At 40.5% G+C, this 15,857-nt stretch overlaps 2 protein-coding genes across 5 annotated transcripts in view; one reads left to right on the top strand and one right to left on the bottom strand.

Annotated features, from left to right (window-relative positions):
* The window catches only part of ofd1 (OFD1 centriole and centriolar satellite protein), a 92,023-nt gene extending 76,270 nt beyond the window's left edge, over positions 1-15,753 (top strand). For 2 of the 3 annotated variants that reach the window (XM_033033345.1, XM_033033347.1), the window contains 5 exons: positions 3,851-3,967; positions 8,009-8,250; positions 8,728-8,877; positions 11,959-12,026; positions 13,191-15,753. In XM_033033345.1, the coding sequence (XP_032889236.1) occupies positions 3,851-3,967; positions 8,009-8,250; positions 8,728-8,877; positions 11,959-12,026; positions 13,191-13,233 (620 nt within the window). In that variant the 3' untranslated portion in view covers positions 13,234-15,753. The remainder of the gene's footprint in view (positions 1-3,850; positions 3,968-8,008; positions 8,251-8,727; positions 8,878-11,958; positions 12,027-13,190) is intronic. The other variant, XM_033033346.1, reaches the window with a different exon arrangement.
* gpm6b (glycoprotein M6B) overlaps positions 13,301-15,857 on the bottom strand; it is a 186,252-nt gene continuing 183,695 nt past the window's right edge. For both annotated transcript variants that reach the window (XM_033033352.1, XM_033033348.1), the window contains one exon: positions 13,301-15,392. In XM_033033352.1, coding sequence (XP_032889243.1) covers positions 15,240-15,392 — 153 coding nt within the window. In that variant the 3' untranslated portion in view covers positions 13,301-15,239. The remainder of the gene's footprint in view (positions 15,393-15,857) is intronic.

Raw genomic sequence — 15,857 nt, forward strand, 5'->3', positions numbered from 1 at the left:
AGCTGATGTGATCCATGGCGGAGTAGACTTGATGGGCCGAATGGCCTAATGGTGATTGATCTACAGTGTTAATGTGTGCGGATCGCTGGTCGGTGTGGACTCGGAGTGCCAAAGGGCCTGTTTCCCCGATATATCTCTAAACTATTAAAAAACTTTTTTGCCGACATGAATTCATATGCCTGCCTGTTTCCTTCTGCTTTATTCAAGGCATTAACCATTGAAACATAAAATGTCTAGTTGATGACTTGTCACTTAATGGTTATCCTAACTCAGTACACTGCTAACAAGTGTGTCTAATATTTGGACTATCCCCCCTCAACCACCTAAGGCGGATGCCATCAGCATAGGTTTGACATGAAACTAAGACAAATTGCTGGAGTAACTCAGCGGGTCAGACAGCATCATGTATAAAACAGGAACTGCAGCTGCTGGCTGCCATGCATTTCTGACATGAGTACGTCACTTTAAGCATCAGTGATGGACATCTGTAACAACAAATGGCTTTCTATTTAATGTCCTGCCAAGAGCCATCTGCAGGTCTTGCTCAAATTTCTTTAAAGGTTTATAATATTCAGAGTATCGCTTTTTTCATTCTTTAAGGAGTAAATTATGCCATGGCAGCACAATCCTGGATAAGTTCTCATTCCAAAGGCTTTAAGCCCCTATTGGAGTCATTCTCTTCAGCTTGCCTCTGCCTTGCCCATCCTGGCCACGCGCCTTTATTCATCAATCCCAAGAACTAAAGCTTTGTACTTTCTATTTGTATTTTCCTGGAATTAATCGATGAAGGAGTCCAATCTTAAAAAGTTACTGCTGAGATGCCTCAGTATCATGGCCTGTTCAATAAAGTACAGAGAATTCAACATGTGGAGGATATGGGATTCTCTGTGCCAGTCACTGTTCTGTAAACTATCTATTTTGTTGACCCCCCCTTCTTTCAGTCTTAATGCACAGTCTTCCCTAATTATCGAATTCTTGATTAGTACGGGTGTCAGAGGTTATGGGGAGAGGGCAGGAGAGTGGGGTTAGGTCGGAGAGATAGATCAGCCACGATTGAATGGCGGAGTAGACTTGATGGACCGAATGGCCTAATTCTACTCCTATCACTTATGCTCTTATGAAAGTGAACGTAGTTATTAAGACTGTGCCCGGCCCTTCATTGCATATTACTCTGGTCAGAAGGAGTGCTCCCTATCGCACACATTAGATCTCCTACTGCTTTCTGTATTACCTTTATTAACAGCCGATCATCTCTTTGTTGGAGCTGCAAGGCACAATGGGAACGTCTGTTGGAATTTTATTTCCCCAGGTCCGATCATGAGCTTTTGGCTGCCCCAGGCACAGTTGTAGCAGATACATATTTCACCTCCTCCTGAGGCCTTTTCTTAGCTCCTGTGTTATTCAATGAAACTTACCATGCCTGTTTCAGTGGATGGATTAACCACAAAGGTTCCTGTTGTATCCCTGGATTCATTATCCAGATGGTGTCTCCAAATTGAACACACAACAGCTTGTGGGGAACCACTGCCTCCATATCACTCATGTCCTCGAAATCACTGGCAATTAAGGTTCTTATCCACTAAATATGAAGTATTTGTGTAATCTGTTTCTCATTACTGCACTTTGCTGGGCCCATCTACGGGGATTGCAGTTTTTGTTCCAGAGTTCTGCACATGGACTGCCAGCACTTCTCCTCACTGCTCAAGGGGCCTGCTTCTGTAGATCCTGGAAAGTATTTTTTCTCGTTATTGCTGCATGATGCAGAACCCCAAAAGCCTAGGATGCTCCAGCATAAAGATTTGCTTTCTTTCACTCCTTGTTGCATTCATGAATTCCATCATGTTTCTACTGCCAGAATATCGATTTGGGCTTTGTATACTATACATGCTTTGTTTCTCTATTTTCTCGTAACATAGGCCTAGGTTGTTAATTGCTGCAAAAAGTTATTTTTTCGATCATTTCATGGGTGCATTGTTTCCTTGAGTATCGATATCTGTTCTTCATTCAGGAGTCACTGACACAGAACGCCACAATACAATGATTATGCTTGGTGAATTTTAACAGCTGTACTTTCGCATTGAGATTTTCTTACTTCCCTGTTTAACTATTTGTGTTCGGGGATGTAATTCCACAAAATGACCGAATTTCACCAGATCTCGTGCATAGTGAGTTTATTATTTGTCAGAAATTATCACCTGCAATGTACTTGGATGACATTTGGATTTTTTATGACAATCTTTAAATCGGGGGGTGGCACAGTGGCGCAGCGGTAGAATTGTTGCCTTACAGTGCTTACAGCGCCAGAGGCCCAGGTTTGATCCTGTCTGTGCACAGTTTGTACCTTGTCCCCATGACCTGCGTGGGCTTTCTCCGAGATCTTCGGTTTCCTCCCATGCTCCAAAGATGTACAGGTTTGTAGGTTAATTGGCTTGATATAAAGGTTTTAAAAAATTGTCCTTGGTGTAGGATAGTGTTAATGTGTGGGGATTGCTGGTCGGTTCGGAGTCGATGGGCCGAAGGGCCTATCTCCAGGCTGTATCTCTAGACTAAAAACTAAACTAAATAAAAAACGTGAGGAGGCAATTGAGTCATACATAGGGATGATGCAAAATATTAAAGTAATTTAGTCTTCCAGTGCATGCGTCCAGCAAGAAAAAAAGTAAAGGGGCTGTCCCACGAGCATGACCAAAGCGTGACCAAACCGGAAGCGGGGGCCACGCGGAGGTCGAGTGAGTGATGTGAAGTTCGAGCGAAGTCTGACGTGTGTGCGCAGCGTCAAGACGTGCGTACGGCGTCGAGACGCTGCGTATGCTCGTCGAGGCGGTGCGTACGCCGTCGAGGCGACTGCAGGCCGACAGGCCGTTGCCGCGCGGAATTTTTGAACACGGTCAGTTTTTCAGAGCCCCGCGCGATGTCGGGACCAGCTCCGCACAACTCCATACGGCTCCGGCGATCGAAGTGGGACCGGCTCCGCGAGACCGTACGACTCAAGCGAGCACGTTAGGTCGTGCTTGCCGCATGGAGTCGCATGCTCGTGGGACAGGCCCTTTAGCACGCTGACTGCTATCCCCGAGTCACTCGCTATCTTGTTAAAGCAGGAAGTATGATGGCTGGATCAGTCATTAGGGAGCTAAAAAAAACTGGGAAAACTGCACTTTCCTCAGTTTTCTTAGCTCCCTAGCGACTGGTTCTGCCATCATACTTCCTGCTTTAACAAGGAGGATAGTGAGTGGGATAGCAGTCAGCGTACTTATTTGACATGAACTTTCCCTCTTGTTTTTCTTCTCTCTTAAATTGCAAGTTTGCAGCGGTTCATTACCTCATCAGGCAGCTGGTGAGGAACTGGCAATCCGTGTTCAATGAAGGCAGGGGTGACTGAATGTCTGAGGCTAAAGGTTCAATCTAGCAGCCTCTTGAGAATCTGGCCATTCTTACTAAAGTTGCAAGGGTAATCTTTATAGATTTAACATTTTAAAGGAAATGTAAAGGCAAACACAGATGTGATACTCCTGAAATAAACTTGCAGACATTTGAGAGTAATTAAAAGGAAATGCTTTCCTCTGGAGACTTGCAAGACAGATGTCCAGCAATATTTACGTTGGTTAAAGAGTAAAATACATTTTCCGGTTTCCCAGGCAGTTAAACCTTTTGAGGAGTTTTTATGATCAGATGTTTATTGAAAATTAAAATCCAAATCTTGCTTGAGAAAAGAATAATAAACAAGTCTTTTAATGAGTAAACAATGAACCTGGTCAAAATTAATATTTTGTGACTGTTGGTTGCTTCTACTTTCACATTTTCTGTGTCATTATAAAGATCAAACAAAGAGCCTATTGTGTATTTTTTACAGTGCAAGAAGGCATTTCAATGCTTAATGAAAACGTATCCCAGTGGTGGCAAGAAAACGGGGATAAAGGCTCTGTTTCTTCACAAGGCGAAAAGATAATTTCCATTCCAGCAGATGCATGTGAGTTTCCTGCCATCTTGTGGTATGGTGTGTCAGAATGTAGGCTGCTTTAATGTCCCTTGTTAAAATGGGAGAGGTCTATATTCTTAATAGAATCATAGAAACATAGAAAATAGGTGCAGGAGTAGGCCATTCAGCCTGCACCGCCATTCAATATGATCATGGCTGATCATCCAACTCAGTATCCTGTACCTGCCTTCTCTCCATACCCCCTGATCCCTTTAGCCACAAGGGCCACATCTAACTCCCTCTTAAATATAGCCAATGAACTGGCCTCAACTACCTTCTGTGGCAGAACATTTCAGAGATTCACCACTCTCTGGGTGAAAAATGTTTTTCTCATCTCAGTCCTAAAAGATTTCCCCCTTATCCTTAAACTGTGGCCCCTTGTTCTGGACTTCCCCAACATCGGGAACAATCTTCCTTCATCTAGCCTGTCCAATATTTTCCATTGATCTTTGAAGTTTATTATAATATTCTTTATCAATATTCTGCTGTGCTTTCCTTCAAGAGTATTATAAGAGAAGATAAATAATTCTCAAATGGGATATTTTCATACGAAATGTAGGAAATTATCTGATATACACAAAATGCTGGAGAAACTCAGCAGGACAGGCAGCATCTCTGGAGAGAAGGAATGGGTGACATTTCGGGTCAAGAGCCTTCTTCAGACTGAAATTATCTAGCGTGGAGTCTTTCACTACTTACCTTCCACAGGCTGAATGGGTTCAGACGATTTTAAAACTGGGCAACTTTTGACTCGTAATGTCTCTGCTATATTCTGTTAACCAACTTATTTACAAGTATGTTTATATCGTATAATTCCAAAGCGGTGTTAAGGTACAGAACACATACAAAAAAAAAAAATGGTGCAATGTACACTGATTTATGCCACGAATTGTTTGGTATTTCAATCTTGTTAGGAAACGGCTGAAAGTAAACTCTGTGTGCATTAGTTATTTATTGTTTGGTTGCCGTGTTATACTGACGTAATGAATAGTGTTTCCACACATTATTTCTAGTATTTATGAGATTTCAATTATTTGACTTTTGAGAGGCAATCATTACTTTCCCATTAATGGAAATTTGCTTTCCCTGAAGATGAGAGTACAGCTGGTAGAACTGCTGCCTCTTCGTGCCAGAAATCCAGCTTCCATCCTGACCTCGGGTGCTGTCTTCATGAAATTTGTATGTTCTTCCTGCGACCATATAGGTTTCCTCTGGATGCTCCAGTTTGCTCCCACAACCCAAAGACGTGCAGATTTATTAGGTTAATCGGTCTCTGTAAATTGTCCCTGGTACTTAGTGAATGAATGTGAAAGTGGGATAGGATAGAACTAGTGTGAACGATTGTCCGATACATTCACTAGGGGACTGTAAGTGGATCTAAGGTTCAAGTAAATTGAAATTAATGAGGCAAAATGGACAGCACCTAAGATATGTTTTACAATACCTTTTATGATTTAATTTATGAATTTTATCAGGCAGCGCAGTGTTAGAGCTACTGCCTTACAGCACCAGAGACCCAGGTTTGATCCTGACTACAGGTGCCGTCTGTAAGGAGTTTGTAACTTCCCCCTGAAGAAGGGTCTCGACCCGAAACGTCACCTATTCCTTCGCTCCATAGATGCTGCCTCACCCGCTGAATTTCTCCAGCATTTTTGTCTACCTTCGATTTTTCCAGCATCTGCAGTTCTTTCTTAAACATTGTAAGTTCTCCCCCAGTGACTGTGTGGATTTTCTTCGGGTGCTCCAGTTTCCTCCCACATTTCAAAGATGTGCTGGTTTGTAGGTTAATTGGTTTCTGTAAATTGTCCCTAGTATGTAGGACAGAACTCGTGTATGAATGATTGTTGGTTGGCACAGAATCAGTGGGCTGAAGGGCCAGTTTCCACATTGTATCCCTAAACCATATTTCTCAAGAATTTGGGCCCATAAGTTGCATAACTCACATGTGGCCTGTGAATGTGAAGATAATTATACGGAGACAAAATACTGGAGATGCTGGAAATAAAAACAGAAAGGTCTGGAAATAATCAGCAGATTAGCAGCATCAGTTGAGATGAAGAATAAACATTTCAGGTCAATAGCTTTTGCCAAAAGTGTAAATTTCCAGAGGCTGGGGAAGTGCACAAGGTAAGGTGGAAGACAGGAGAAATCAATTAAAAGGGCCTATGGTGCAAGATAAAAGTAGATGGTAATAAACAATGTGGATATGCAAGAGATTGGTGAGGAGAAATGGGAATAAAATCACTGTGTGAAGTTGTTCGTTGAATCCAGAAGGTGGTGTTTTGCCTGAGGTGGTGCTGTTGAGGCGCTGAATGGAAGCGGCCGTTCCAGGTATCCCAAGCCGCTGTGAGGGTTCTCCCGACGCCGGAGCACCATCACCCGGCGAGAAGGGCCTGAAACATCGGGCCCCGTAATGGCGACTGCGGAGGCCTCAATAGGCCCGACTATGGGTGGACAAGGGGATGGGGACTGGACTATGTGCCTTCCCTCACAGTGAGAACCATTGTCGGGGGATGTTTTTATGTTTTATATTAAATTTCTTTATAATGTTATGTTGTATTCTTATTAATGTGCTGCAAAGGCAACTTGAATTTCACTACACCAATTGGTGTGACAATAAATGAACCTTATGAATAACTTGACATTAAATATTATGATAAGAGTGTGTAGGAAGGAAATGCAGATGCTGGTTTACATCTTTAGACCGAAGAAGGGTCTCGAACTGAAACGTCACCCATTCATTCGCTCCAGAGAAGCTGCCTGTCCCGCTGAGTTACTCCAGCATTTTGTATCTTAGTGTATTTTGTGATGTAGATCAGATAAGATGAGAATGCTTTGGATGTTTCAATATCTTAGAAGTAATGTAATAATGGACTCTTAGTGAAAGAATGTCAGGAAGATTTTTATGCACCACAGCAGCAATGACAACAGCAGTTATGGCATTGATTTTTTTGTATTTGAAAGGCCTTTAATTCATTTAAAATGGAGATGGACAGTCGTTATTACGTGCTAAGACTTGCATTTCTGAGGTTTAGCTATCTGTTTTGTCAACCTAATGTAACATGGATCTTGCATCCTTGGTTATCTCAAGCTAGTAATTTCTTAGCCAATGTGTCAGATAGGAGACTAATGCAGCCAACACCATGACTCACAACCTCCTGCTATACAATAGCAAGAGCAGTTAATGCTGCCAATTTCATTGCACTGCTGAAAGGGTTTTAAAGAAAAGGTTTTATTCAAACAGCATCTCACAAACGATACGATATGATGGAACTTTATTTATCCCAGGAGGGAAATTGATCTTCCAACAATCATAAAACAAGTTCATTTAGAGTGACATTCTCCAAGCGAATGGTTTGTGATTCTTCAATGTTTCTTTGGTTCAGGGATTTTCCGTATAAAATTCGGCATCTTGTTCAGGCAGAAAAATATCTTTGCAATGTTGTAAGTTGCAGTAATGCAAGCATGGGTTCATCTTGTAGTTGATAACCAAGCATGCTACTTGGACCTAGGTCACATTACAATTCAAACCGACATCGACATTCACGGAAGAAGTGCATGCTGATGACACTTTGGTATGGATGTGTTGTAAAGGGGATAAGCCGACAAATTATCAAAGCAAGTTTAAAAAACAGTCAAGATAGACACAAAATGGTGGAGTAACTCAGAGGGACAGGCAGCATCACTGGAGAGAAGGAATGGGTGATGTTTAGGGTCGAGACCCCTGTTGTCTTGACCCGAAATGTCATCCATTCCTTCTATCCAGAGATGCTGCCTGTCATACTGAGTTACTCCAGCATTTAGTGTCTATCTTCATTGTAAACCAGCATCTGCAGATCCTTCCTACACATTAAAAACAGTAGTTAGATTTTCCTTTCGTGTTCATGGCATAAATATGAGTTTTCTGTCCTTTGGTATCAACCAAAAGTAATCTCTTCATTCCTGAGCATGAACATAATAACCTTGAAATCAACTTGAGAAAATAAAGTGATCCATCTGTGTGACTCCTAATAAGATTTTTATGGTGTACAGGTAAAATGGAACGGATTGAAGATGTGAGCAAACACAGCGAAGACGAAGAAGAAAGCAAAGAGGAAGAGGGGGAAATCGGGGAAGACGATGGAGAAAGCAAAGAAGACGAGGATAATCAAAGGGTGAAAGAAAATGCGTGGGAAGATCAGATACAAAGGGATCAGGAGAAACAATGTCTGGAAATCCAGGGATCACGGGAAAGAGAAGAGACAGAACCGGAATTACAAGAGCAGGAAAACATAGTAATATTTTCTTCATTTTATATCAGCCTATTGCCCATTTTGAATATTATTCTTGTATATTGTGGATGAGCCTTGCTATTAATGGAAAGCTTTTCAGAGCAGTGCCTGAAAAAACTGACACCACAAGCTCATCCACACGTAAGTAAAGGCACTGAAAAGCAGGAATGAAATGTTAGGACCCTACTGCTTTGAGACAGATTGGCTGTGAAAACCAATGGATAAATAAATAGCAGAAAGTGGCCATGAGTATAAATGGATGGATACACAGCAGAAAGTTAAAGTTGGGGATAAAAAAACTGTCTGGGATCGGAAGTATTTGTAGGGTGTCTTAGGTCTTTGCTGTGTGTGTGCGTGTGTATAGATGTGCAGTATTCCAACCAATCCCTTTTTTTTCCTGAAAAGTTCTGTCTTGTAATAACATTATTGAGATTCTAATGACCCAGCATGTAATGTTTTGAACTTTATGCAAACTTTAAGGAGGAAAAGCCAGTGTTGGACCAAGGCGGACAAAGCCCAGAGGGACAGACTCCAGAAATTGTAGAATTACCTGCTTCAAGTGCAGACCTGTTGGAAAAATATATGAAACTAGTTCAACAGCAGAAGGAAGAAGAACAACAGCAGGATGAGGTAAATCTTCTGGCTTTATGGATGAATGTCAGGTTTATGGATGGGGAAGTGGTGGGAGTGATATTTTTCTTGCGAGTTGGCCAGCTTTTAAATCAGTATGTTAAATTCAATTTTAATTTTATCTCAGAAACTGCTGCATTATAGACCCAGGCTGTTTTATTACTTAGCATATTTTAATAATGGATATTTCTCTTCATTTCCATATTTGGCCTATAGGGACAAGCCAGGAAATTCAAGTGAGCCTTACGTCAGCAGTACGGAAGTTATTGGAAAAAAATTCTTAGACATGCGAACTACTTGCATCTTGAAAAGCATTGACTTATTGGAGATCATGGCTTTGTGCGAGGAGGTCATGTTTTACAAACTTGAATGTTTTGAGGCTGAGACAAAGATGGTTGTGGAAGGTGGGGCAATGAATGTGCAGACTTTGATAAGCTTTCCACATGGTTCCAGAAGATTAAAGCTCGTCGGATCCATGGAGATTCGATGGATTGGATTCATAATTGGCTTGGCCATAGAATGCATAGGGTAGTGGTGGAGGGGTGTTATATTGATTGGAGACTTGTGACCAGTGGTGTTCTGCAAGGATCAGTGCTGGGTCCTCTGTTGTGATATATAGAAACCATTTGATAAAATATGTAGGGTGGACACAAATTGCTGGAGTAACTCAGTGGGTCAGGCAGCATCACTGCAGAGAAGAAATGGGTGACGTTTCGGACTGATGTCACTCTTGCTGGAATCCACGAGGTAAAAGACGGAGGCGCAGGCAAGCCCCGAGAAAACAAACGTGGCAGTGGTAACGGGTTTGGGTTAAGACGTGGTTGTAGATTCAGAGGGAAGGAGGAATCACAGAGTGGCGAGCAGTGAGAGAGGATGGTGCTGAACTTTCGTCAGAGAGAGGAGGAGAACTGCTTCAAAGTAGACATACCTTGAGGAGACATTCCGCAGCGGAGCGAACTAAATGTGTAGGAAAGAACGGCAGATGTTGCTTTAAAGCAAAGGTAGACACAAAATGCTAGAGTAACTCAGCGGGTCAGGCAGCATCTCTGGAGAGAAGGAATAGGTGACGTGTCGGGTCGAGACCCTTCTTCAGACTGATGTCAGACTTGGTGGCTCCACAGGGAAAATATATAGTTGGGCTTATTATGTTTGTAGATGACAACAAATGATGGAGTTTCAGATAGTGAGGAAATGTTGTCTAAAGATTCAACAGTATATTGACCTGTTGGAAATATGGGCAGAGAAATAGCTAATGGAATGTAATCCAGACAAACATGAGGTGCTGTCTTTTCGGAGGTAGAATGCAAAAGGAGTTTTTGTAATAATGGCAGTACCTTTAGGAGCATTGATGCATAGAGGGATCTTGGAGTCTGTCTATAGCTCTCTGACAATGGCAACACTGGTAGATATGATGGTAAAGAAGGCATACGGCATACTTGCCTTCATCGGTCAGGGTTTGAATATAAATCAGGAAGTCATGTTGCAGCTATATAAACATTTGATGAAGCCACTTTGGAGCATTGTGTGCAGTTCTGGTCACCGCATTACAGGAAGAATGTTGAGGTTTTGAAGAGAGTGCCGACAAGCTTCACCAGGATATTTCTGAGAATGGAGAGTATGATAAATAATACTCTCAGTATTTGCCCACATCCTAGCGAGACTCTTCTGCACCCTCATCAAAGAGGATGGACAAACTTGGATTGTTCTCTCTGGACCATCATAGGCTGAAGGAAGTTTATAAAATTATGCAAGGCATAAGAAGTGACCACCCTAGAAAACATGAGGGACTATAGTTTAATTTAGCGATGCAGCACAGGAACAGGCCCTGCAGCCCACCGAGTCCTCATCGCCCAGCAATCCCCGCACGTTAACACTATCCTACACACTAGGGACAATTTACATTTATACCAAAGCCAATTAATCTACAAACCTGTATGTCTTTGGAGTGTGGGAGGAAACCGAAGATCTCAGAGAAAACCCACGCAGGTCACAGGGAGAATGTACAAACTCCGTACAGACAGCATCCGGAGTCAGGATTGGCCCTAGGTCCCTGGCGCTGTAAGGCTGCAACTCTAAGGCTGCGCCACCGTGCCGCCCTTACAGCTCTAAGATGTGGGGCTAAACTTTAAAGGAGATTTGCGAACCAAGTTTTGTTTTTACAGAATACTAGTTGCCTGGAAAGCACTGTCAGGGGAAGTACTGGAAGCAGATATGATAGCATTGGTTAAGAGGCATTTGAACAGGAACATGAACACATAGGGAATGGCAGGATATAGACAATATGTAGGCAGATGTTCAGACTGAATTGGCATTTTGGGTGGCACAGATACAGGCTGAAGGTGCTTTTCCTGTGCTGTGCTGCACTGTTCTATGTTCTATTTTGTGGGTGGAAATATGCAGTTGTTGATAGAATCATATTTCAAACAATATAGCTGTGATTTAATCAGCTCATTTTCTAAATATACACCAGGAAATAAATGTTTTTCTTTCCAAATATTTCATCCGATATTTCAGTTACTTCAGATGTCACACAACATACTTTACTGCTAGGTTGCAGCAGAGTATTCTGAGTGATAAGTTATCCATGTATTTAAATGGACAAGGGCTAATTTGGGATGGTCAGCATAGTTTTGTATATTTTGATCACAGATGTTGGACTCAATGTTCTATATTTCCCAGAGTTTTCCCTGCAGTCCTTCTTAAATAGAGGCACAGCATTTGCCACCCCCCAGTCTTCTGGCACCTCACCCATATTTAACGATAACTCGTATATCTTAGCCAGGATAGCAATTAGCTTAGTCTGCAATTTCCGACTATCTTCCAACAGTATTTTTGGATATATCCGATCAAGCCCAGGAGATTTGACCACCTTCATACACCTTCAGCGCCTCCTAGACCATTATATTGATGCCCTCAAGACGCCTCCATTAACTATCCCAAGTTCCCAATTGAGTACCCCAATACTCAAATGCAAATGGACATGACAATGTGGTGAAACCTAGAGGAATGGAAGGGTGCAGCAAAGCTGTATTGTACGGTAGCTCGTCTATAATCCAATGATTGACAAAATATTCTTCACAGAGCTCGAAGAAGGACGTGGGAGATGAGAGTTCTTTATCCCAAACACTGTCTGGTGGGAAAATTGGCAGGTAATGATAAAGCATGACTTCTTCAGCATGTTATAAAGATATTTCTCCCCTTTTCCATAATTTACCTATTGTAAATATGATTAGAATGAATATTGACTATCAGAGGCTTGTGCGGTTTTTTACAGCATTATTATTATTATTTTTTTAAGCGTGCTAAAGTTATACGAAGTTACCCAAAAGGTTTTTTTAAATAATGTCTGTTTAGCATTTTGCTTTAGAACCATGAAGCTTGCCAACAGTAAGATGTCTCTTAAAACTATAATTAGTCAGGCTAGATCTTAGTGATTTGGATCCCTCATGCACACATTAATCTTGTCCAGAGGCAGACAGACTATCTCCTGCTCTTCCCTTAGTCAAGGTGCCTGGTATTGGTAAATCTGGGTCTTTGCCAATGAAGAAACATCACCCATAAAATCCCCCTGATAGCCTTTGAGAGCTGCCAAAGCTGAGGACAGTGCTGGGCAGACATTCAGAAAGTATTTAAATTACTGTGAATTGCCTTTGCTCTATCTTCTAATGATTTTACACCATGTTGACAAATAGAAGTTGATGAGGCATTTTATTCTGCTTGAGCTTATTTTCGTTTTCTCCCCCATTTCTTTGTTATAAACAACAATTGTGACTCACATGACAAATGGTGTTCTTTTTGTGAACCTTCATTGAATTGTCTAGGTTAGAGCCCTTAGTTGTGCAAGAGCAGTGTGGCATGAGGCATGCTCACATTTTATCTAATTTCTGGTGACACCAAGCCTTCTCCTATCAAATGAGATCAGTATGTGTTGGAAGGAACTGCAGATGCTGGTTTAAACCGAAGAAAGACACAAAATGCTGGAGTAACTCAGTGGGACAGGCAGCGTCTCTGGAGAGAAGGGATTGGTGACATTTCTGTGCCGCTGGTTAATCCAGCATGTTGTGTCCTTGCACAATAAGACGTTGGTGAGGCAGCATTCTGGAGTAACTCAGTGGGACAGGCAGCGTCTCTGGAAAGAAGGAATGGGTGACGTATCAGGTCGAAACCCTTCCTCAGGGATGAGATCAGTAGCTCGAGCTTTTGGGATTTACTGAGCTTAACCAGAAAAACAGTTTTACTGAGGATTGTGTTTAAAGTGAATGCTGGTGCCTGCCTACTGATTACCTAAATGACATGTCTTTGTTTTTAAACAGTCCTGCAGCTTCACATGAAGAGACCGAGGAGACATTCTGGTGAATTTGCCACCGAGCAGCTGACCTTTATAACAGGCCTAGCACAGAAAGCATTTCAGCTACACTTGACATTTTGTTAAATAAATTGTTTTATTGAAATTTTATAAATCTTATGCCTTAAGACACAATTTGAGTTTTTCAAAAATACTTACCTTGTTAGTAAATGATGAATATTTATGTAAAAGTCCTATAAACAATAGAATGCTTGGCAAATAAGTGTGACCTCATGTTTAGCTGAACAACACAATCTTGAGAGAGAAGAATCTAATCTTTGATCTGAATCCTCAACTAGTTGCTCATACAGCCATAGATTTATGTTTACCTGATGTTTATCTCGATTGACTTGACATATGTCAACGACAAAGGAAAATAAATGAAAAGGAAGTTTAAAAAAGGGAAGTGATGTTAAGATTTGACAATGAAGGTGATGGGTAGACATATTAAAACAAAATCTGGAGATAAAACAGTTTTAAACTAGTACATCTTCAAACCAAAAGTGTTGATTGCTATCTTCAGCTGTAATAGTGAAGGTACCAGCCGCATTGTGATTAATCATTTTAAAGGGAACTATATGAAGCTGCCTTCACTTACAATGGAAATTATTAAATTTGCTTATCATGCTATGAAAATGGTAAGTTACAGAAAATTATTCTACATCATACAAGTTCACTGGGTAAAAATGTCTTGCTCAAGTAATAAAACAGTAATGTTCTGTTATAGTAATACAACCTTAATTCTTAGTTCAAAGAAAGCGTTTCAGAAACATACCCACATGCTTATTTGTCCAACAATACATTTAACTGTATTGCCTTTGGAAACAAAAAGTTAACATACTAGAAATGTATAATGAGACTACTTTAAACATCTGAACAGTCTATAAGAACGAGCTTTTAATCAATTGTTAATGAGTTAGCACATAACTACTAAAAAAAATAGAAATAGAAATTTCTACAGAAAAGAAATAGAACTTTGTGTTTCTTTTTTTCTTGAATGTATTATGAAGTATTTTTATAACCAGGTTAAAATTACAGATTGATTTGAAATAAAGCTGCATATTCTAAACATTTTAATTACAAAACAAAATAAGAAATTGGACGTTATGGAAGTCCCATCATGTTGACTTTTGATGGAATTTGTCCAATGGCCTTTTGCTGGCCAACAGTACTGCCGCACTACTTAACAATGAAATAATGTTAGATACAGAAAGTTTAAAAATCACAAAATTAAATTCTACAAGCATTAATTTTTTTTTGCACATCTTAAACTTATGAGAATGTTTAGTAAAAAGATTCTGACACGTTATTAAAAAAAAAGCTATTTTTGAAGAGAAACTGTAGCAGATGTGACACTATTCCCGTTATAGTACTGGGAATAAACTAAAACTATGTATTGAGTGGTTAACTTCAACTATGGTAAGTATTCTAAAATTGAACTTAGCATGATAAAGGATGGTTAACATGTTAGATTATATTTATTTATTATTTGCATATTAGCAACACTGAAAATATTTGGGCAGGGACCATTTAAAAAAAAAAAGGTATATTTAAACTATCTAGAACCTTTTTAGATTTGCTAATAGGAAAAGTATAACGATTGTGGCCCACAGTAATAAAGCAGATTACTGCATACAGAAAATGTAAGGGCTCCATTGCAAGACTATTAAACATGTGGGAGTGTCTGCTTGGATTCCAGAAATTGGCTTTCTTCCTAGCTTATAATGTAGTTGCAATTGTGCAGAGGGAAACAAAAGCCTGGGCCGATAGACTAATAACTCTTCAAATGCTGTTTTTCTCCCCCAATTGCAATTTAGGATGGAATGGAACTCTTTCTAAAAGGCTTGTGGGCTGAAATGATCTGTAATACAGGAATGAATGCAAACTGATCATGGTAGATGTTCAGTTTTGTAATTAGCTCTTGCATATCTGCACTACACAGCAGCCTATAGATTTGTCACAGCTGCTAGGTTATCTGTTGAATGGCTCTGTTGGTAAATGTTGGACTGTTTTCCTCTTATGTGTAAGAATTCAGTCGTTCTTTTGATCGGGAGGCATGGATATCGTGCAGTTCCTGCTCTTCCTTCGTTTTGAGATCTTGATATATTTGCATTTTGCATGTGTCCTTCAAGTACGCCCAGTTTGCAGACAAAATCATGAGGAAATGGATCTGGAAGAGAAGGGTGAGGAGGATGGCTAGTAAGCATGTCAAGATGCACATAGCATGCTGCTAGTCTGATTACTTTGAGCTCGTTATTAAGACAAAGATACAATAAAGGGTAACATTGGGGATAGTGTCATTCTGGATAATAAGACAACTTGAATGTTATTTGGGATCACACAAAGGCACAGATATGAACACAATGAAAGCATTGGTATGAAAGCTAATTCATGAAGGATTGTATGAAAACTAGTCTTCCAAGAAAATTGTCCATATCCTCTCCATCCAGAAAATGGTTGACAGTCATGAGCAAGTAAAAATATAATTGTTCCAGTCCTATGCATATGACAATTAAACGATATTGAAGCAAGCAATCATATCTTTCAAATCTACACTCAGTTTTATCCGTTTCTTGCAGATATAATTTTCACAGTATTTACTGTATCTGCATTGTTCTAGTTGATGGTTACCTCC

The sequence above is a fragment of the Amblyraja radiata genome, chromosome 14, assembly GCF_010909765.2.
Source record: "Amblyraja radiata isolate CabotCenter1 chromosome 14, sAmbRad1.1.pri, whole genome shotgun sequence".
NCBI classification, from domain to species: Eukaryota; Metazoa; Chordata; class Chondrichthyes; order Rajiformes; family Rajidae; genus Amblyraja; species Amblyraja radiata.